Raw genomic sequence first — 24,186 nt, forward strand, 5'->3', positions numbered from 1 at the left:
CTCCATCGAGTACAGCAAGGCCTCCCTATAAGGTTTGGGTCACTGTGGAGTGGGTCCCCTCGAGGTTTGAGTTGTTGCAGGCCACCTGGCAAGACCAACTTAACCTCCGGTGAAAGAAACCATTCATTAGAGACTAAGATAATATCAATGTTCCACCAAGGTTCCGAGACGAGGGGGCGAGGGAGCGAGGATACGTGGGTGCGGCCTATGCAAAAGCTCCCCGCCAATTTTTAGGAAACGTGGGGGGACATCAAGGTCTTAAAAGCTTATAAATATAAAATATAATTTATAAATTGAGCCCACTATGACAATTGGGTTTGACTTGAAAAGCTGCAAAGCATGATCATTGATATGAATATCATTATCTAATATCATATAAATTTAAAATTCTAATTTATAATCATACATCATACATTATGATTAAAGTTTAAACCATATTGATGTTCCACTTCCTACTATGAACATTGAATACTGAACAATGAATATTGACATAAAATTATAAAAGTCAAGTTTGATACAGCAAGAGTCAAAATTTTATAGAGTCAGAATAACATAAGAACATCAACATATCGAAAGATAAACGAGCATAATTTTGCTCAAGCCTCAACGTAATGCCCTGCTAGTCTCTACATCTAGCTATTGCATGAATAAATAAGGATCAACCATATCACCATCTGAATCTGAATCACTAGCATTCTCAAACATGCTAAGTGGCACACCAACCAACCCCATCTGTGTCTCATCAAGTCTCTCCTCCATATCTACTTGTGCATCATCCTTTGAATCAACATCCCATTGTGTTGCTGGTCCCTTCAAATACTCAGGTGTCTTCCTATGCTCAAGACGTAGGGCATTGTGCACAACAACTAACTTCTCCGCTCTTTTAGAGGTAAGCTTGGTCCTCTTGATAGAGTGGATGAAGCTATATGTGGACCAATTCCTCTCTGCTGTAAAGGAACTAGGAGCGTCTTGCGAATGGAGTGAGGGGCCAAGGCGAAAAATGAATTAAATTTAAAAGAAAACGAATTGAAACCCTAAAGTATTAAAACTAATGTTAAATTTTAATTATAAACAAAAATTTATTTAAAAAATTCAAGCCCCGCGACCCCCCACGTCCCCCCACGTACCCCCTTGACCCCGCCCCCTCGACCCACCATGACCCCCCACGACCCCTCACAACCCCCTTTTCGGAAACAACCCCTCAGCACAAGGAAACGTCCCCCTGCGTACCCTATTTTTTGGGAGCTTGGGGAAACGACCCCTTCTCGTCCCCAAGTCCCTGAAGCGCGGGGGAGCTAGAAAACTAGACCCCTAGGGGTGGGGGCGAGTCCCCGTGGAACACTGGATAATATAAGCATCTATGTGGACCAAACTTGTATGTTAAGGGCATATTAGTATTTTAAACTGGGATCAACTTCGAGTATATAACTAAACTAAGCCTCGTAAAGGTGTCCCCTATCTTGGTAGGTGTGGCTAATAGTCAACCCTATTACGTGCTTCCAAGCCCTAAGGGGAGGTGGTGTTTCTGAGGTTAACCCTTCAATCAATAAGTGTCGGTGTAAATGAGTGGCAACGGAGGGGGAAAGGCTTCATGGCCCGAGTGTATAGATGTAAAGGAGAGAGCAATCGTAGAGGCATTAGTTACCTTGCTCAACCTACCTTTTCCACCCCTCTAGTTCGCCTTTTACTTTTTTATAACAATGCTTTTTATTATGGCTGCATAGCTCAAGGGTTAAAGCTTGCTCATTATTATGCAGCATTTAATTTTACCTCTTAAGATGAAACAATTTATTGTTCATCAAGATTGGGACATGCAAGGGTTCCTTTTGATGAAATAGAGCATAAAGTGCTAAGGAACCGGGTGATGGCTAATGAGGAGGATAGAGCCCATGCTAGGCTTTTGCCCACATGCTAATTTACATCCCGACCATCTTTTTCATTTTGACTTTTCATTTTCTTTAATTGTAGCAATCTTATGTTTTTCCATTCTTTTAGCTGCATCAACCTCCAAGAAAATGTTTCCCAACCCTACTTAAGGATGTGGATAAGAGAGTGTCAAATCCCAATGAACCAATGGCAAGTTGGACCCGAAGAATGGAGATGGTATATAAAGTGCCAAGTATGGTGTAAAGGAGAATGAACATGTTATGTCAATCCAGGTTTTCCAAGTAGTGACCCTCCTTTAACCCTAAGGCCTCAAGGGAGGTCTAACTGGACCAAGGCTAAGGATTAACCCCCTTGGTAAGGCGAGAGAACAAATTTACAGTCATGATTCAATCTTCCAAATCACCCCTTTATCCATACTAAATGTCCAAAACAACAAGTATAAGCACCTGATTACAAAATGATCAAAATACATGTTGAGTTCCCACCTTCATTTAAGAGAAGTGCTAGGTGGTGAGAGGTGCATGGTTGATGCAAATGTGAAGGCATATGGCATATCATCATCAAGAAGTGAATGTTAAGGGTTGTTGGCTCACAAGCTGTCAAATGTAGGAGAAAAGCTTTCTCCTATGGGGCTACCCATTTTGGTTGCTAGCAGGCCCATTGTGATAAGGATAAAAGGATAGACACCCCCCTTGGAGTGGGACCCCCCTTGGGGGTGTGTCTTTGAAAGTCCCGGTCCTTGCTAAGTTATAAGTCATTAGTATATCTGGCTTGTGGGTTGTTGGATATACTCTTGGTGTTATAGTGGCAGCCGAAAGATTTGATCCTTGGCCTTGCCCATATTACTCCAATGAATTACCAATTCACTACAGTTTAAAAGAAACTTCAAACATGAAATGGTGGAATGGGTTGTTCTTGGAAATGCTGAATGGTATGTCACTCCATAGTAAGCATCTTGCCACAATCTTGTCGACCTCCTCCACCTCCTTTGTTTGCACTATTGAACAAATAGAAGGTTGCTCCCTAAGCACTAACCTCAACATAAAGAAAGGTGAGGACACTAAGGGGTTGAGTATTGTAGAATGTGAACCCAAGGGATTGGCTTTACCCCACTCCTGAGATGCTTGCAGATCAATTTGCAAGCTCAAGCCTCATTTCTTCCCTTTGATCTCTCTTCCTATGCATTTAAAAAATGTAATATTTGCAATGTAGACAATTTTTGGGGTAGATGCTAGAAATTATCCACTTCATTCGCTAGGAATTTAGAAAGATGGTATTCCAAGTGGCTAATTTTGTCAAATGTTTCCATACCACATAACTCGTAATTCAACAACATTCTATTATGACCATCATAAGGTAGATCATACTCCCATGTTGGGTCCAATGGCTTTGGCATTTTGAAATGTGAGCATTGAATAAATTTGTACACCTATAAGACAAAAACAAAATGGGGCAAATCTAGAATCCAAATCCACAAAAAGAATTCAAGAATGCTACAACTAAAATACCCTAAATACATAAGTGTTAAATCCCCATTCAAAGAGAGCAAGAAGAGGTACATCTAATGGTCATTGCAAACCTTATACTAAATCTTGAAAAGCAAAGAAAATGAAGACATAATTATTTGCACATACGCAAGAAAATGGATATTGTAGATCGGAGTAGATCCCCACTCCACAAATACTATAGATTTCCCCTTGCTTGCTTGATGGAAAACGATCATAATAGCCTCAGAGCTCAACCCCCCTTAGCAATATTTGCAAAAAGCCAGAAATCATGGCTTAAACCAAAAAATTAATGACCAGGGCAATAATTTCTTTCATCTCACAATAATTTAAAATTTTGAAATCATCACAATATATAGTAGCGATATTATCAAAGAGGTTGGTTTTGATGATGTTATCGCAAGAATTCCAATAATATTGTGATAAGTGTGCAACACAGATTTATGCACACAAAAATCAAAACCCTAAAGCAAATGTGAATATTTTAAAATATTTATTCTTGCTTTCACCAATCATGTTCATGACTTTCCATTGTTCTTATATAATTATATTTTTATTTTTCTTAAATCTTGAACTGGTTCCCCTATGTTGGGGACTCAGACATTTCTTTAAACTTGGGCGCACGGGGGGCGGGCGGGGGGGGGGGGGGGGGGGGGGTGGTGCAGGTGTTGTCTTCACATTTTCATTAGACATGTTTCCCTGTTCTCACATCCCCCCGTCCTAGAAATTTGGTGAGCATTGATTATTGGGATGTTTATTTCCTTTATTTGCAAAGGGAACATTATCCATTTCCTTTTTATTGATACAACTTGTCTGATGTCAAATGAGGGATGGTGGTTTAGTGTTGCAACAACTGAAACAAATACGGAACCTGAACTTGACAAATACAATGGCCCAAAATTCCCCAAGGCCTTTGTAACTCCGATATAACGTAAAAGCAGGATAAATAGAAGATAAGTAATGTGCTATGCAATTAATTTGATGGTTTTTCATACAAGGCTTGATATATAAATAGGCTGCTGTGATGTGTTGATGGTATTGAATATTAGCAACATTTTTTTCTAAATTGTATGATGTGTTGATGGTATTGAATATTAGCAACATTTTTTTCTAAATTGTATGATGTGTCGATGGTATTGAATATTAGCAACATTTTTTTCTAAATTGTGTGAAACCTGGTTTAATAAGTGTGATAAAAGAAAGTGTAGGCAGACGAATATCATGTTAAAATCTAAAAAGGATAAAACAATGTGTGTTCATGTTACATGTTCTCATGTCTCAAGTAATATGTGCTTTACTTAGGAGCAATAAGAGGCAGTATATGATAAAAAACCAGGATTCTCGATAGGATAAATGAATATGCTGTTTTCAAGAGTGATTTTTTTGTAAATCAAAAGAAACTCTATCCAAGGTTGCATACTCAGAATCCCAATGATACGTCTTAGAATAAAAAATCTTGGACAATGTTGGAGGAAGATAATGAAGATATTTGAATAAGACCGTTGCAAAGTTTTATATGGGACTACCTCTGGAGGAAGAAAATTCACAGCAACATAGTAACATATTTTTTGAAAACAGATGCAGGGAGAATAGCACCAACAGCATGTCATAGATAGATAGATGATTTCTGTCCCAGGGTATTGAACAGACCAGAGATGGTTTCAGGCATAGTAGCTATGTTCGGAAAAAATGGAAAAGTAATGAACTAAGAAAATGAAAAACCAAATCGAATTAAATAAATATGAAAGAAGCGGGAAACAACTTTAGATATACTTTCTAAAATAGAATGACAACCAGACTTTGTCCATTCATTTATATCATACTTATCCAACATTGTTCTATGCTTCCTCCACAGTTAATGCCGAAGCTGTTAGCTATAGGTAGAGATAGTAACTAATGGATAAGAACAATTGTTCTCCTTGGAGGTCACACGTTCAATGCTGGAGGGGGATAGGATATGCACATGTGGGCAAGCTGCTGTTTGCTAATATTTGTGTGGCACTGACAAGGTACCAGCAAATCTAATTATCCTTTATGGGCTAGAGAGAGATGAATTGTATTTCCTGGGTAGACCTCAAAGCCAAAAAAAATCCGAGGAAAGAAAAAGGTGGAGATTGTAAAGGAGATTTTCACCACTCATAAGCTAGGGGTTTTTCCTTTGTTCTATTCTGTTAGTTTCCCGTTAGCTTTGAGGATCTATCCAAGCCCTCTGTCATTGTGCAGGGTACCGCTCCTTGCCAAGCTCCATCTGACTCTCGAGAGAAGAATTCAGATTCTGCTTTTGGGTGGTTTTCTGGGCTTTCCTTTAATGGGATTCCCCAACTCTTGCAAGATTTTTCCAAAACATTCTTTGTTGAGCTGAATGCGTTGGAAAATGAAGAGACGAGAAAAAGAAAACAAAATTGATTTAAAGTATGACAACCAGACTTTGTCCATCCGTTTATATTATACTTTGTTGTTTTCTGCTTTCCCTCGTGATTAATCAGAAGCCATCAGCTATAGCTGGAGATTGTAAAGTAGAATTTCAGTACTCTTAGCCAGTATTTTTGTCTTTCTTCAACCATGCTGTTGATTTCCCTTTAACTTTGAGATTCTGTCCAAGCACTTTGTCCTTCTGCAGGGTGTCAGACCATGTCAAGCTCCAGCTGACTCTCAAGAGAACAATTCAAATTCTGCTTTTCTGCATTTTGTCAGGCTTTCCTTTAATGGGGTTCCCTAACTCTCACAAGGTATTTTCAAAACATTCTCTGTAGAACTCAAAGGGTTGGAGGACCCTCAAGCTTATGACACAATAATGGTAAGGAAACTTCCAGCAAGTTAAAGAGTTGTGTTCCCAGCCTTGGAAAAGCTTTGGTTTAGTAAGGTCAAGTTTCTCTCTTTCTCCAAGGATTTGCCAGGTTCAGTTCTGCTGATCTGAAAGGTTTCCAGTGCCATCTGGCAGCCAGCTTAATGCAGTGGACAGATTTATTCAGGAAACAGATCTAGAAATTTAAGGTCATTCTACAAGTTTTGCCTACTGAGCAGAACAAAACCCTATAATAGGGTTCCCTTCAGTTGTTCACAACCCACTTCTGCCCTCAACTAGCTGCTCATAAAGGGTTCCTCCTCCTCAAGCTTAAAGTGGCAAGAACACATCAGAAGAATATTAAGAAAGGGTAGAGGACTAAGAAACCAGATTCGTCCTACCCCCCCTCGTGTCCCAAATCCCACGTGTCATACACAATTCTCAAGGGACACATGTCCAATTCGTGGCTTGAGCATGTCCTTGCACATGGGATTCGCTGGGCACACAAATCGGATTCGCCCAGGCAGTGTGTCCGAATTTCGGGACACATGTCCCTCTGAAAAGCGTGCCACGCGGCCTTAAAAGCCCGATTTGGGCCATTTTCTCCCTCATTCTTGTGTGTCTCTTGCTGTGGGTGTGTGGGAGCGAATAGCAAAGGGTTTCGAGCATTTTGGAGGTGATTCAAGCAACAGGTAAGTGCATTTTGTTTTTATTTTTTTCCATTTTGATACAGCAGTTTGCCTGTCCAATTTGTTTACATGTTTGTGCATTTTTCTTTATTTTTTTACAGCATTCATGGTCCAATCAAAAGGGCAGCAGGGAAGGGGAAAAGGAAGGGGAAGAATGTCCTCATTGGTGATGCCCTTCCTGTTCCAATTTCATCAGGGTCTGCAAGTGTTCTCTCTGTTGGAAGTGGGGCTGCAACAGCAGCTTCAAATGTTGAGGGCAGAATAAATTTAGAAAGACAGCAGGCTCAAGAAAGTAAATATCCCTTGTGGAAGTATGTCACAAGAGATCAAGGGCCAGGCAGCAAGTTGAAGGGAGGAGGCAATGTTTCTTGGACATGAAACTATTGCAACAATCATTTCAAGAGCACTTATTTCCGTGTGAAAGCTCATTTGTTGGGCTTACCAAGTTGTGGAATTGGAGCATGTGCAAATGTGTCTGTAGCTAAGAGGAAAGAAATGGAAAAAGAGGCCAATGTTGGTGTGGCAAGGGTGGCTGCATCATCTAAAAAAACAAGAATGAGGATCCCCTTCCATTCTTGAGGAAAAGCAGCAACAAATTTCCATTTGAGAGTTTTGGTGGGGGTGTAGGTCAAGCAGCAAAAAGAAAGGCAGTGGCACTTGGTCCAATGGACAAGATTTTTCAAAAAGAGAGACGGGAAGAGCTTGATATCACCATTGCCTTCTTTTTCTATCTGAACTTCATATCCTTTAATGTTGCACGCTCACCTTTATTTCTTGAGATGTGTCGAGCTCTAACTCAAGGGGCTCCATCAGGGTATGTGCCTCCTAGGTCAGAGAAGCTTAGAACCACATTGTTGACTAAGGCAAAGAAAAAGTTGGGCAAAATGCTTGAGCCTATTAAATCAGCATGGCCAACATCTGGGGTTAGTATTGTTTCTAATGGATGGACAGATCCAGCACACCACCCACTTATCAACTTCATGGTGTCCTCCTTGAATGGACCAGTTTTCTTGAAATCAATGGATACACTTGGACAATACAAGGATGCACAATATATGGGCGAGTTGTTCATTAAAGTTATTGAAGGTGTAGGTGTTGATTCTTGTGCGCAAATCATTACAGACAATGCACTTGTTTGCAAGGTTGTTGGCATGATTGTGGAAACTAACTATCCAGAAGTATTTTGGACACCTTGCATTGTCCATTCCTTATATTTAACACTTAAACTATTGCTTCTGATGAGCCCTGGATTGGAAGTGTTATTAAGGATGCACGACATATCCGCAACTTTGTACAAAATCATACAAATGCCCTCACAATCTACAAGGAGTACACCCATCTATCATTGCTGAAGATTGCAGATACACAATTTGCCTCTTCATTCATCATGTTGAAGAAGTTGAGGGAGGTCAAGATTGCTCTTAGGGCCATGGTTATTTCAGAGTTTTGGTCGTTTAGGAGAAAGACAGATCAAGTAGCCTCAAAAAGAGTCAAGGACACAGTGGTAGATGATGCTTGGTGGGAGAGGGTAGATCTCACTATTAAGATCATCGACCCCATCATTGCTTTGCTACAATTTGCAGGTACAGACCAACCCATCCTAGGAGAGGTTTATGAGGGATGGGATTCCATGATTGAGTCCGTAAGGACCATTATTTTACAGAGTGACCCAAGTATGAGACGTCATCGAAGGCCTTCTTCACCACCATACATGGTATTCTTGTTAGCAGATGGGACAAGAATTGCACACCTTTGCATTGTTTGGCTCACCCATTGAACCCAAAATACTACAGCCATGAGTCGCTCAATGGTGAACCTTCCCGCGGATTCCCTCCTCACATGGATGGTGAAATTTCACAGGGGAGGAAGGATGCATTGAAGCAAATGTTTCAAGATAGAGCATCCCTTGATGAGGTGGAAGATGCTTTTGCAGAGTTTTCCACTGGCACTAGGTGATTTGCAGGCTATGATGTGATTAAAGACAAGGGGGCTAAGAAGCCCTATTCTTGGTGGTAAACTCATGGGGCAACAAGCCCTCCTATTCTTGTTAGCAGATGGGACAAGAATTGCACACCTTTCCATTGTTTGGCTCACCCATTGAACCCAAAATACTACAGCCATGAGTCGCTCAATGGTGAACCTTCCCGCGGATTCCCTCCTCACATGGATGGTGAAATTTCACAGGGGAGGAAGGATGCATTGAAGCAAATGTTTCAAGATAGAGCATCCCTTGATGAGGTGGAGGATGCTTTTGCAGAGTTTTCCACTCGCACTAGGTGATTTGCAGGCTATGATGTGATTAAAAGGCAAGGGGGCTAAGAAGCCCTATTCTTGGTGGTAAACTCATGGGTCAACAAGCCCTCCTATATAGCAATTAGCCATGAGGCTCCTCTCTCAGGTTACTTCATCCTCTTGTTGCGAAAGGAATTAGAGCACATATGGGAATTTGTATATTGTGAAGAAGAGCACATTTGAGCAATCCATGGCAAAGACAATGGTGTATGTGCACACCAAACTTCGTCTTATTTACATGCAGAGGGATGAGTAGTTGGACAGAAAGACAGATGTGGGATGTCTTTCCTTATGATATGGGTTTGGACAGTAGCGTTGAGTTGGCATTGGCCAACTTGGATCTTAACGAGCCAGTGCTAGAGCCTGTCACTTTTGATGGTGGTGATACTCTTGAGGGGTCATCCTCCACACTAGCAAATACATACTAGATATATAGGAGGAGGATGCAGCAGAGGAGAGCAATGGTGACCATGAAAGTGATGTGATTTTGATGATGATGATTGATGAGCTACCTACTACCTTGTAGTTGTTTTGTATTTGTTATTTCTATTTTCCATTGGCATTGTTAGTTAGGAGTCCTCACGACTCAGTACCTACTACCTATGTAACACATTTTGATTTTGATGACTAAATGAGAAAACTATAGTTTCTTGTCTTTCGCCTATTGGATCATCGATGAATTTGTCACAATTGTATTTGTATGCATATGTTACATTGTACAACTTACAAATTTAGTATTTACAATGTAGAATCTAGATCTATGTCTGAATTTGTATCATGAATGAGAATTTGTGTAATATGAAACCATTGAAATATCTATTTAGTATTAATTTTTAATATATATATATATATATATATATATATATATATATATATAATAAAATAACATATAATGTGTCCTATGTGTCCTGTTCTGGGGGGTCTGTGTGCCCCATGTCGGACACTCGAATTTGCGTGTCATGTGTCTTGTTCCAGGGGGTCTGCGTGCCCCATGTCGGACACTCGAACTTGCGTGTCCTACACGTCATGTGTCCCCGTGACAAGTGACTTCAGTAGAGGAGGGTTCAACTTTCAGGATTATAATAAAATAATATATAAAGTGTCTTATGTGTCCTGTTCTGGGGGGGTTTGCGTGCCCCATGTCGAACACTCGAATTTGTGTGTCCTACGTGTCATGTGTTCCCGTAACTGGTGACTTTGGTAGAGGAGGGTTCAACTTTCAGGATTTGAACATTATTTATGCAGTCTTCCACAATACAACATCAGCACCCATTTTTTAAAATGGCCAAATAATTCGACCAAACACCAAAAAAGTGCCTAAAAGATAATTTTATGTTAGAGAACAATTTTTGCCAATATATTATCAAGATAGATAGGAAATAGAATTGCTTCCTATAATGGATAACTCTAATAAGGTTGAATGGTACACAAAGGAGGTTGGTTGATACACTATTAGCAAGCCTCACGTAAACAATTTGGTCTGCCAATGAGTTTTCTACCACATCTATTGTTAGCAACCACAGACCTTGCCCTAGAGATCAAGACTCTTTTTCCACCATGCATCTAAGCTCTAGTATCTTTCTAATAAGATTGGCAACCTCACCGTGCCAAGAAAGTGGTTGAAGTACCACTTGTGACAACTACATTCTAGCCATCTCCCTTTGCAACATTGCTTTTAAAGTATAGAATCAAGTCTTGCTCCACTAGAGGAATTCCAAGTTGAGGCCTGCAGCTAGCATGTGATGGGTGTGGAAAGTATATATGAGTGATTATGTCTTCAAAATGACTTTCTCTCTTGTAATTACTGCATCATTTAAATGATCTGAAGTAATTTACACCACTCAAATGTTATGAAGGCACAACAGGCATGTCTACTCCTCTCCCCTCTGTATTATAACTTGTTCTTCCACTAAGTCCATTCAGTATTTGAAACAATTGGTCGTCCAAATATATCCAAACCCTCAACTGAGACAAAGAATGGGCATAAACAGTCTTTTCCTTTACTCTAAAGAATGGCCATCCACCAAGCTCCTAACTAGAATTTATTTATATGCTCACTATTCTTCCCTATTTTACTATACACAATAAAATGAACTTTTCATAGTACTAAAGCATGTAGTCATAGAACTAAGAATTTCCATTCACTCTGTCATGGCAATAGAGCATATTCGATGAAACAACTCATAATAGATATTTGTGATATTCATAGTATAATGCACTAACTTGCTAAATGATACCTCCACTAAACCAACAAACAATGCCCTATAGTGAAAGGTCGCCCCATGCTAGGGCAAGGATATGAAAATAAGATCACAGGCTCTTTGGCTTGAATACCCTAATAGGTCCATTTATCTATCAACAGCATAATTGGAAGCATGGATCATAGCCATGGTGAGCTATGTCAATGTTACAACAATAAGATTCCCTTGCTCACTAGTATCTCATCATACATTGGAAAGGTTATTGTAAACAACAATCAACTTTCCTTGCTCATTACATAGCCTAGTGGTTTGGCTCAATTAGTTCAAACAAACTACTTCAAGGAAGATTGTTATCCATGAAGTCTCCAGTTCTAGTCCAGCTGAGATTTGACTCTAGCTAAATCCCACCAAGTTACCCCACACTATTGTGGTTAAGGATTGACTTGTCCTCTATCAAGATATTCCAAGGAAGAGAAGGCGATACTATGATGTTTTCCTTGGAAAGAAATTATATATATATATATAGAAAGAGAGAGAGAGAAAGCCATGTGTTAGCTTTTAATTGCTTCAAAAGTGTTTTCACTTAGCCAAGGGAGCAGTTCATGTGATTTGGAGGGCTTGTGGTGCCCTAAACCCCTTGTTATACTTTAGTTGAATTTCGGAGCTCAATGGTTGTATGCTTCCCTTGGAATCAAAGATAGGAAGGCACACTTCTTGATGTGGTAATTTGACAACTTATACAACGGCACAATAGTTGAGGAGGATCGATGCTTGGGACATGTGGAGTGACCACCATATTCAAGAGGGTATTATACAATTAAATGTTGGGCATGAAACCCTGGGAGCATTGGAGCCACCATAAACATATGTTGAGGAGGAATGCTTGAGTTGATGAGACATTGTTGGAGGATGCAGCATCTGTCTTAAAATAGCACTTGACAAGTTGACACCTAGTCTTGGAGTGTACAGCACCTTAGGGGTTGTGCAAACCCTATTATGCCATCTTGCATTCATGCTTAGTGTAGCGCTCCACTAAAGCTTTTTTGTCAACTTAGATTGGGTTTACTTGCGGACTTCTTCCATATATTATGGTTGGCCTCCCTCCCTAATCATATGTAAAGGTATGAGAGAATCTTTGTTACTTATATCACATCTTACAAATGTGATGGTGTGGTAATAGATATTAGAGGATCTTGGAAGAACAATTATTTACTCTTGTAACAAGGATAGTGCTTGTGAGAGGCATGCGTCAAGGCTCTGTTGAAATTTCCTTAGGCCCTAGATTTGGTTTATGGCTAACCAAGCACACAAACACACTAGGAACCCCCAACTTGTTGAAGGAAATGTAACTAGGTTCGGTCTTCATAAATGTAATTTTGACATTTGTATTTATTCAAGAAAAGAGAAATTATTTTTATATTATTTATCAATGAGTTTCTTGCTTCTAGGAAGTCAAAAGGTCAATGTATTTATGTAAGACCCTTAGAGGGCATGTTACACTGTATAAAAATTGTATAAGGTCAAAGGAATACCTCCAAGACAAGTGCAAGTCCTCTCCATGCAGCAACATCCTCCAAAAAGAAGCAAAACGATGAAAATAATTGGGATATGGTCAAGTCGGCCTAAAGACAGAAAGTTGGCCTTCTAGTCGGCCTAAAAGGAGGGACAGTCCTCTATATATAGAGGTTGTCCACTCCACTATAACGTCAAGCAATCACCTCTGAAATCAGTGAAGAAGGACAGCCAAGGAAAGTGAAGGAAAAGACAAGTCTAAGGGTCTCCAAGCAAAGTGAGGAAGGAAGGAAGTCAAAACGAAGTAAAGGGACTATTTCTAGGGCAGAAAACAGTCACACGTGCGAGGTAGAAGAGGGCAGATTGTGGATATAACAATAGTAGCATTTTAGTGCAAGATTCGTTAGTGTTTGGGCTAGATATTAGGCCTACAAGACCTCCCAAGTCAAGCGAAGAAGTCTCTCTCTCTAGCGAAGGTGAAAGGACCCTAATTCACTAAGGGTACCCTCCACACGTGGGAAAACTAGGGCAGAAGAACAACATTACAGTCATACACCCATACCTCAAGAAGGATCTTGTTTGGTCAACAAAAGAAGAAGTCTACTTGAGCAAAGGATAGAAGAGGAACATCTCATCTAGAAGGCTCACTCAAGGAAGGTCTATCTCTAGACAAGAAACAAAGAAGGAGGACGAAGTGCTGGGGAGCAAAGTGTCGGAAGGAGGAAGTCTATGTGTCGGGGAACCAAGTGCAGAAAAGTGGAAGGACTTGACTTGTGCTTGGAGGACATCCTAGTCAAGGTTCTAGGGTTTGGCAATGATCAAAAAGAAGCTTCAATAAGAGAAACTTACAAAGGGTTTTCCTCTCTAAGAGAGAGAGGTTTTGGCCCTGGCAGAGAACCAACATTTGTGTTTTTGTCTTTATGTTTTTAGTAGCAGTTTGATGAAACATACACACTAATAAGAAGAAGAAGATCAAGCTAAGATAATTGTAAAAGTGCTTCACAAATTGTTATCAAGCAGTGAAGAATGCTAATATACATCATTGCCCTTGATTCTTCAACACAACTTACAAGCACTTTGCACAACGGAAATCTACAACAGTGAAATCAATATAGAAAACATATCTTTTGAGCCCAAAGGTCAATCTCTTATTAGTCCATCAATAAAAGAATCATGGGGCTCCAATACCAGGGATCATGGCCCTTCAGATCACTAGTACAACTAGTATACATAGTACCCTAAACTAGGGCTTGATATATGCTTCTTCAAATCTACAATCTGCCCACAAAATACAGAGACAATGCTTGACTTACTTGTTGAAGGCAGCCCTTTAGTCTTCAATCCTTTAGGTCCTCTTATCCATTGTTCCTTTGGCAGTCCTTTGCGTCCTTCACACAGTGATTAGGGCCCTTTCTAATCTTTGTCCAATCAACTGCTCACAATGGTCAAATCCTTTAGACCTTTTGTAAATATCAGCTCCAACCACTTCAGCTACTCACAAAGAATCAGCCCTTCAATTCTTTGTATATCTACGTCTTCAAGCCTGTTGCTCAACTATCCTTTGATGAACAGACTTCAGTTAGCCATCTCAGCAATCCACCTTCTTTCTTTAGACAACAACCCTCCTTTTGTGCCTTGTTGGCCTCTACTCAGACCTGAGACACATCCACATGCCTAGCCACCAACCAAAGCTTCTTGGCCTCTGCTCCTAGGGCTTTGAGCCTCTCAGCCTTCCTTTTAGGCCTGCAGCCTATCTCAGAAACCCTCACCGCCAACAGCCTCATTTATCTTGCTTGGCTGGCCTTCATAATGTTGGAAATGTAACTAGGTTCAGTCTTCATAACTATTATTGTACATATATCAATATGTATTTCATGTAAAATCAAAAGAAGAAAAAGAAATTATTATTATGATTATTTTTATTTGCATTCAAAGCATGTTCTTCATGCTTATAGGGTCAATAGAGTCAAAAGAAAATTTATCATGTGTCAATGAAATGTAATTGAGTCAAAGTCCCATTTGGATTTCTTGTAAAAGAAAAAGAAAAAATATTTTTCAAGTCAAAGAGTCAAAAATATCACCACAAAGACCAAGTCGGCCCTCCTGGACAAGTCGGCCTAAAGAGGCAACCATTCGACCTCCTGGAGATGTATAAATACTAAATAGTTTGCCCCCATTTGATCATCCATCCATCACTTTGATTTTTGTGCAAGAAGGAGAATTTCAGCGAAATACAAACGAGAGAGAGAGTGAATTGAAAGGAGAGAAAACGTATGTTTTATGCCCTAGTTTTTGTTCACACGTGCGATTTTTCTGAGACAGTTTTTGTGCTACTATGAGGCCAAAATTTCAGGAGATGACCAGATTTCTGAGATTTGACCAACGTTGACTTTTGTTGACTATAACTTGTTGGAGATGGATTAGAGGAGAGTTGACATGGGTCTTTGTGGCAGTGGATCTTGGATATCTCACTTTGATCTGATTTTATAAGAAGAGAATTTTCTTGGGTTTTCCCCTTTGTGGGGTTTTGTCCTGGGTTGGAGCCTAATTTCTTGTGTTCTTTGTCTCTTGCGATCTTCATGTTTTGAACATTTTTGGTAATTGCTTGATCAAGAGAATATAAATTATAAAGAAGCCAACAAACATTCACAAGTAATTATCAAGTTAAGAGAAATCTACCTTAATCTACAAGCATCTTGATTTCTCAACACATAAGGACATGGTTGACCTCCTTTACCCCTCAGTTTTGCCTTTTCATCAGCCTAAGGCCCCATGACCTCCTTCTATTCTGCCTGCGGCCTCCTTTCTATGCATAACACAAAGGGAAAACAGCCCTATTTCTCTGCCTGTACCAGATCCAAGGCCTCTTGCCTCCTTCTAGGGGCTTCAGCCCTCATTTACTAGTGCAGGAACAATGGTTGTAGCAGACTTGAGACCTTGCAGCCTCATCCTAGGGCACAAGCAGAACCTCAACCCTTAGAACCATGTGGGCAAACCAAGATTACGACTTGGCAGCCTCCCTTCTTCTATATAGCGAACCATATCCTCCACGTCCAACAGTAGGTAACTCAACCTACTTCTTCTAGGATAGAATCCTTCTCCCAAAACCAGAAATCAGACCATACAGTCATCTTACCCTAACTGTGGATTCTCCTTGAGGACCTTAACTCTCCTCTTGGACTACATCTTCCACAAGAATGGATTGCTATATTGTGTGAGACCTATCCTTAGGTCTCATTTATTTATTATTTTCTCTTGGGTCGTTTAGGAAACCTCTAGATCTTAGGGTTTTCACCTCTCAACCCATTAGAATAAATAATTAGTTTCTTTAGGTCCCAAACCCACTGATTTGGGTCCAAAACCCCAACTTTGGGTAAATTGCCCAACGAACTACTTGTGGTGGGTATCCTTCTCGGAAATACCTTCCGAGCTACCCAAAATTCTAACAGGTTCCTTGGCTTGTGTGATGCAAGTGACGAGTAAAGCTTGTGAGATGCAAGTGACAAGTCAACATAGGGGTTGGATAGTGGGTGTGATGCTAGCTTGTTTTGAGCTCTTGGAGAGGTCAATATCACTAGATGGAATGCCTTGCCAGGTTTTGTCGTCGCTGGTTACAGTTTGCAGTAATTGTGGATGCCCTAGGTGGGGTTTGGGAAGCTTTGGATAAGTCCTTGCTTGGAATAAAGTGGAAATACTTGATATACTCTTTTTGGCAAAGCTAAGGTATTCTATTTTATCTTCATATTATGATGATCAAGAATTGCATCATTGTTGTCCTAAGTTCTCTTATTGCAGATCCGGATTTCATGTCTTTTGAGCAAGCTTCCCGTTTGTTTTGATATGTTGATTTATTGGGACAACAAGGCTGAAATGTTGAGTGATTTGGCATGGCTGAGATGAAACTTCAGATCTGAAATGTGCTGTTATATTTTCATCATTAATAAATGTGATTTTAAGATCTGCATGGTAGATTGGATCATGTCCTATAGGGTGTTGCATTAATCCAGTGTTGAAGTACTTTGTGGTGTTTCTCTACTTGAACTTGCCTACACCAGTGGTACACAGATTCCAGAAATTTGCAGGTGTTTAAGAATATTTCAGTTCAGCCATGTTAGAACCTAGAGTAGATTTCTCCGAAATCTAATTAATAGTGCTTATCAGAGTTTCTTCATGGGTATATTACAAGATGGCCTAGTTGGTCGATCCATCATTTGGCATCGACAGTTCACGACTACCTTTCAAACTCAGCACATGGTCACAAGTTTCTTGTTATTCAGAAGTTGATGGTAGGACAGATTCATGAGCAGGTAACTTGTATATAAGTACATCTAGAGGACAAGTCACAAGTAACAGTTGCACACCATGCACACTTTCAGCTGCCACAAGTGCCCTAAGTTTGCAAGTTCCTTGCAATATTCAGAGAAAATATGGGAGATCAAAGACACCTAAAAGGTATTGTCAGAAGACTAGTAAGAAATTAAATAATCCAACCTACTGCAGCCACAACTCAAACAAATGTCTGTGCCTATTAATTTGGTAAATTTTAGAATCCTTGGACTCCATGCAGTGATACGAGAACTTGTGAAGGACCAAATAACATGATGGACTAAATCTAAGAAGGCGTGCAAAAATATATAGTATAAAAAGGGGCATCCTAGCAGACTGTAAAACTCCTGAAGAATTGTTCTATTCTCGGCCAATCTAATCAAATGAATAAGATTATTCAGAAAGACCTAGAAGATGGTATTTTTATGGAATAAGAGAATCATAGAAACCTGAAGCTCTATAGAAACCAAGGCATCCGGGTTTCATAATTCAGAGCACATCTATTCCAGATGGAACAGCTTCAATGCAAACGGAGTAAATTGAAAGCACCTGAACATGATCATGTGTAAATCAATTGCACTAAGAAATGCTTCTCAGTGTACATGCCCTATTATAAGTGATCTGCATTACCAGAATGTTGGCACTCAGTATCATAAATCATGACTGATATTCAACGATTTAAAGCATAGACACTTAAATGCCAGTCATTAAGAGACTGAAACCTGGATCAACATGCATAAAATTGTTTTGCATAAAAACCTATTCTACGTAATTGAGTCCATTGAAAAGATTAGGCCACCTATGTACCAATTGATATGCATGTCATTCCCTGCAGGGGCTTAAACTTTTTGGTGTTATAAGAGATTCCAAAACAGTAACATAACTTCCTAAGAAAACATATACAATGTACATACAAAAATTGCTTCTATGCTGCCAACCTCATTAATCTGAAGGGAATAAAACAGAATCTACCATTAATACACTTCATACTATAACAGAATTGCCGATTACTACACAACCAGATCTAGATATCAAGTGACTAATTGAAAGGATTCTGCATAAATATTTCTTCGTACAAAAACTGCAGTCTAATTGACGCAAACCCAGAACTATCTTTTGTCAGAACTTCACCTTTCCACTGGCAGCATCAAAAACTTGCAAGTTTAAATTCTGCAGAAAATTTTATCTTAACATGAAAAATCCATCTCATGGTTCTAGGAAAAAGTGTGCACCTCATCAAGCATAGCCACAAGTTTTGCCTTCTTTATTTGAAGCTCTCGTCTTTCTGCCATACTGATCTCAGTATTATGGGAGATATTTGTTTCTTCAGCTGAATTTAAAAATCCTGCACTTGTATCTGTTATACCATTCTTTATGCTAGTTTCTTTGGCAGTATCCCATTTGTCAGCAGCAGTACCAAATAATGTTTGTGATTTATGGTGTTTGGCTGGCTCAGACTTTCCGAACTTGCTAAGATTCACGACTTCATCAAGCAACTCCTGTGCTGCTTTGAGAAATTTGGAGCCTCTCAGAACATTAGGGAACCCAGTTACTCCTCTGTAACTGGAATGTATTTGTTTGCTAACTCCAGGACTCTGAAGAGAATTTGAAAACCCACCTCCCATCATCCCATCTCTAGGATCCCTGTCAATTCTAAATGAGTTGTCTTCCGAAGCCGTTTGAGCAATGCCTGGGCAATTTATATCCAACTCAGTGGAGTGATTTTGAAAGGGTGGCAATTGAACAGTTGATGCATGTTTTGGAAAAAGACACAGAGAAAGCCCCTGTCTCTGTCCAGTGGCAGTTGTTGGTGGATCTAATTGCAAACGTAATCCACTGGGAAGAATTCCTGATTGTTCTTCTTCAATAGAGGACATAGATGGGGGCCTCATTCTAACCTGAGATCTCTCAGCAACAGGAAGACTCCCCAGACTAACAGAATTGTTCAATTGTCCACAAAGGGATTGATTACTAGATGCTGCATCTGTTGTCTGCAGGAATGTTAGCTCATTTCCTCCAGCTTGCCAAGAATCATAAGCATGGGCCTCAAGGCGTGATGTGAGTAGACTTGAAGTGGCACTTTGTTGTTCTGTAGGAGAATTTTCTATAGCCCCAACAGAGGAGTGTTGGGAAGGAGAAGCAGTTGGAACTGTGATTCCTAGGAAATGCTGTTGCTGTTGCCCATTGCCAGCAAAATTATGAGTTGCTAATGAACTTCCTGTTGTATTGTTAACAAGTACCATGTTCCCAGAAGCCAATGAATCGGTATAACCTACAATACCCCGGTTCCTTAGATAAAGTGTCTGCATGGTGTCAGCTTGGATACTTGAACCTGGAAAATATGTAGCCATGCTTCCCTCTCTGCCGTTTGATCCAAACGAACTTGTCTGTATGCTTGAAGCAGCAAACAAATCTGCTGTCATTGCATTACTATTGACAGTTAATGATGGCAAATTCAGGAAAGCATTATTATTCATCATCCCAAACTGAGGGCCTCCAGAACCCCAGCTTCCTGATTTTGATGCATTCACCTGACCATCGAAATTAGGTGTCAGAGATTGTCCAGAATGTATGGTTCCAACAAGAGGATTTCGTTGTGGCGATTGTGTATGAAAATGGCCAGTATTTTGTGGTGGTAAAACCCTAGAGTCAGAAGCAGCAGGAAGGTTATAGTTATTAGAAGATATCATGTGAATGTTGTGGCCCGGAAATACATTTTTTATATTATCTTGATCAATATGTCCTGGATATCCTTGCAAGTATCCTGCAGAGCATTCCTCATAGGCAGGAATTGCCTGTTTTGAATGCCCACTATTAATGTGGCTTTTGGGCGATGATGGGTGCTGGAACCCTTGAATTCTAAGTTTATCCCGCCGAATTTGCTGTGCAACATGAGTTTGTAGTGGGAGTTGATCCATACTGGCAGGGGATTGCTGAGACATCTTTGGACCTACCAGAGCCCATGCTTCTGCTGTTTATGTGATAGATAAGTATTTGCCACCTGTGTGTCTGCTGACACCCTCACTCTGACCCTCTAATTCTAGTTGCTGCGATAAAGAATAATGGTTAGGAGTGGCAGAAGAACTGCATGTACAAACTACTTGCAATATGCATTTTAAACCAATCAATGCAATCCAAATGAGAGTTCCAGATTCAGAATCTGCCTGGAAGGTCAAAATGATTGTCAAAAAGGACTGTATAACTAGATTGAGCCAAACTTGTGAATGTTGATAAAATAAAGTTGTCTTCTATTCAGTCAATAGCCAGTTTGCAGAATTGGCTTAATGTAGAGCAGCATCCACAATTAGTAAATATCCACAAGAGAGAAGCAGTTGTAAGCGAGTTGATAAACTGAAATATCCAAAGTTAATACCTGCAAGGCTGGAGTGGCACATAATTGGGCTGAAGATTGGCATTGAACAAAGAACACCACGAGCATAGAACACCGCAATCCCTCAGCCAAACCAAAGGACTTGATCCCCCATGCATTTCCTGTATTAAACTGAAAACAGAATAGTGTATATATTCAGCAAATTGCACTTTAGCTGCTACCTTGATTGTTAACAAACACTGTACTTTATATTCAAGCTAGTAAACATAAGAAACAGACTATATATCCTATTACATAATATGGAAACAAATGAAAGGAATATTTGAATGCAGTAGCTTGAATGTAGAATAGTCTTCATCGTATATCTAGATCAACGATTATAAATTGGGTGTGTAAGCCAAACAAGCTGCAAATTAAAGAAGTGATAAAGGCCTTTGGTAATGTTTTAGTGTTAAATAATAAAACCTAAAGAATAAAAGTCTAGGCAATGCATAAACAACACAAATGCTTTAATCCAAAGGAGGATTGTTTGTGCATAACATAGCAGAATTCTCAAGTTCTTATGCTGAGTTCTAGTATGCTGAAGGGTTATTCCTCCTAAGTTTTCCTCAGTTTGATCCCTAGGTTTCAATAGCAGCTCTTTCTGGTGATCATCTATGGAGGACAGCGGATCAATTACTCTCAAGATCCTTTGGATGGCATGCAAAGCAATGCCATTTCCATACTCGGGCAATGTTGTCACACTTGGCAAAGACTTGGCTGGCATGGTACTCAGTAAGACTCAGTGACTCCGCAAAGACTGTAATATCCCTCTTGGCGAAATTGCCCTTGGGGTGTAATTCTGAGCTAGGGTTTCCAATAAATCATGGAAGGATTGTATTTAACAGCAATACAATATTCATCAATCCATAAAACAGTAATGACCCTTTTATTTAATGCACAAATAGTATAAAAGATATTCAAACAGCCATAGGTACTTCAGCAACTACTGTAAATTAGGGCTAACTGACCAATAAACAGCATACCAATTATACAGCACAAGGTTCCACAAATCCCCCATAGAGCTAACAATACCATCTAGTTGTTATGTTTGCCAACTAATACTATCCAAGGTTCTACCATTCAGCAGCTGGTCATACCAACTTGTTCTAATCTCAAATCAACCGAGGCTGCTCCGGTTTGCAGTTGGGTTGCACTGCTTTTTGTACCTTGGTGATGCCCTTCGCTGCCTCAGCTGCAGACAGCCACTTCTTCTAGACTCTGAGCGTGGCCCCTTTATGCCACTTGCAGCCCTGTTTTGGCTCATGCTGTTATAGGGGGATAAAACTCAGCCGTCTGGTGCCTCGCTCTACTTTGCTGCCTCAGTTAGCTCAATTTGTTGCCTTCTTCAGCCTTCGCTGCCTTCCTTCTGCTGCCCAGACAAATCGTTGCTCACTCCATCCCTCTTTCTCTAGCCCTCTCTGTCCCTAAGTGATGAGTTTCAGCCCTTTTCTGCCTCGGGAAAGGGGTCCGCTGCCTCAAATATTTTATGCCAACCCTCGCTGCCAGAGAATTAAAGTCCCAGCCGCACTTTTCTCAAAAGATAGTTCACTGCCACAGAGTGATTAATCCAACCCTGACTGCCTCAGAAATGAACATTCCAGCTTGGCTTTGCCTCAGAAAGATAATCCTCCAATCAGAAATTGGCCCTGTAACCAGGAAGGGAGAAGGATTGGCTAGGGTGGAATCTTTAACCACCAAAACCAATCAGAAAAAAAGGGATCTTAAAACCCTCCAAGAGCCTCAGCCCAAAAATCAGAAAGAACAACAATCCATGATGATCATAATGAATCTCCTCTCTCCTTTTCATAGATTCTCTTTGGGGTTTTCCCTCCTAATTTCAATTTTGAGTGGCTAACAAGTTTCCCTCCATTTGCCCCAAATTAACTATCATTATCTAATGTTACCTAAGTAACATTAAATAATGGTTTCCCCATTTTCAAATGACTATAGCCTATGGGGTTAAATAGGCTACTACGTCCTCCCCTGGGCAATTTAATTTGAATATTACAAAGACTCAACAGGACTCAACAAAAACAAAAAAACCATAAAATATGGTAAACCCTATGCACAAAAAAATGGCGATTTTGTGGTGAGCATGGCAAGTTTGTGGCAAAAGTGGTGAGTTTCCCACCAATTTGGTGAGTGGCTAGTTTCAAGGGTGACAGTTACGTAACTTGCCCCAGCCAATCCTCAGCAATATTGCCAGTCTTAGCCGAGTCAAACTACACTGCTCAAGGGGATGGACTTAGCCTAAATCACCATTAAAAATTGGATTCCTCCTCAGAAAAATCTTTGTCAATAGGACATCAAAACCCTAGTCCACCTTTAGGATTTGAAGTAGGGAGGCCAACTTAAAAGGGTTTGCAACTTTCCAAAACTAAATTTCTTCAAGGGTTATCAATAAATGGAGGTCAAAACTAAGATCCCTCATTCACTACCATGGTCTTAGCACAAGTTCTAGTGTGTTGTCAACTTTAAACTTTAGTGGCAAATATACCTGGAAAGGCCCCACCCTACGTTACAAACTTACAAGGGAGCACTCGCACCCCCCACTTCGTTCTTGAAGCTGGCCAAGAGTGAGTGACCATAAAGTACCCTGTAAGATTGTTTTTCAAGAGAATGCTCCCAAGGTTTTCAAGGCACTCCCTATCCTTGTGGGAAGCACCCCATGGTCGCTCTTAAGATGCTCCCTAAGCCTTAAAAAACACTTCCAAGTATTAAATATAGACCAAAGGATAACAAATGAGTCACATTTGAATATTCTCCAAGTAAGGTGCAATTTCCCATGCTCTGCGTAGGACATTGCTTGACACACAAGCCAACCTAGAACAACAACATAAAATTCTTAAAGAAAAAAAAAAAAAAATCATTTCCTTATATTTCTCTTTTTTCTTATTACACCTCATATTGTATGTGGTGATTTTTGGGTAGCATCGGATGTGCTCTAGCTCCGAAATTTTGTGGAGGGGATAGAACACATGAGATCTCCAAGACCCAGAAATCGTTTGGTGAATTTCCACCCGGATTGTATTTTATTAAAATAATTAATATTTTTAATGGGGTTCCTAAGTCTAAACTTGGGAAAATTAAAATATTAATGGGTATTGATTAAAATATGGGTGAGAAGCTTCTAAGAGACGAGGATCAAGTCTAATTTAATTTTAGTCATTGATTAGAGATTAGATCACGGCTGTTGATTTCTCAACAAGAAAAGTATAAATGGAGACTTTGGGTCAGTTGGAGAAGACACACACAGAGATTGAGGAAATCGATTTTCTGAGGTGAGAAGTTCTTAGGAGGGAAATCAATTGGGAGATCTTGCAGCTGAGGGGCAGTGATAGTTCGAGAATACAGACAGAGAGGTGGAAAGAAGCTTGTGGATGCAGCGCAGTAGCTAGGAGAGCTGACGTTGGGCCAGTCTGGGCCCATGCAGCCTTGACGCAAGGCCAGAAGGGCCGGGGAAGAGGAAGAGTTGCCTTCCACGCAGAAAGTCAGGAAACTACCGGAAAGCTAACGCAATGGGCAGAAGTGTTGACGCAGAGCCTCAGAGAGCTCCACGCAGGCCCACACAGTCACTGTGAAGGGGCAACGCAGTTGCAGCCGGGGCCAACCAGTT

The 24,186-nt window shown here is 40.2% G+C and overlaps 1 protein-coding gene across 10 annotated transcripts in view; it reads right to left on the reverse strand.

Annotated features, from left to right (window-relative positions):
* The window catches only part of LOC149153819 (uncharacterized), a 100,943-nt gene that overhangs the window by 24,413 nt on the left and 52,344 nt on the right, over positions 1-24,186 (reverse strand). For 8 of the 10 annotated variants that reach the window (XM_089439894.1, XM_089439899.1, XM_089439902.1 and 5 more), the window contains 2 exons: positions 20,571-20,699; positions 18,430-20,244 (listed from right to left, as the gene is read on the reverse strand). In XM_089439894.1, the coding sequence (XP_089296020.1) occupies positions 18,430-20,139 (1,710 nt within the window). In that variant the 5' untranslated portion in view covers positions 20,140-20,244; positions 20,571-20,699. The remainder of the gene's footprint in view (positions 1-18,429; positions 20,245-20,570; positions 20,700-24,186) is intronic. The other 2 variants (XM_089439901.1, XM_089439900.1) reach the window with 1 other exon arrangement.

The sequence above is a fragment of the Pinus tabuliformis genome, chromosome 9, assembly GCF_031772625.1.
Source record: "Pinus tabuliformis cultivar Carrire ecotype Pingquan chromosome 9, CPIR1, whole genome shotgun sequence".
In the NCBI taxonomy this organism is placed as follows: Eukaryota; Viridiplantae; Streptophyta; class Pinopsida; order Pinales; family Pinaceae; genus Pinus; species Pinus tabuliformis.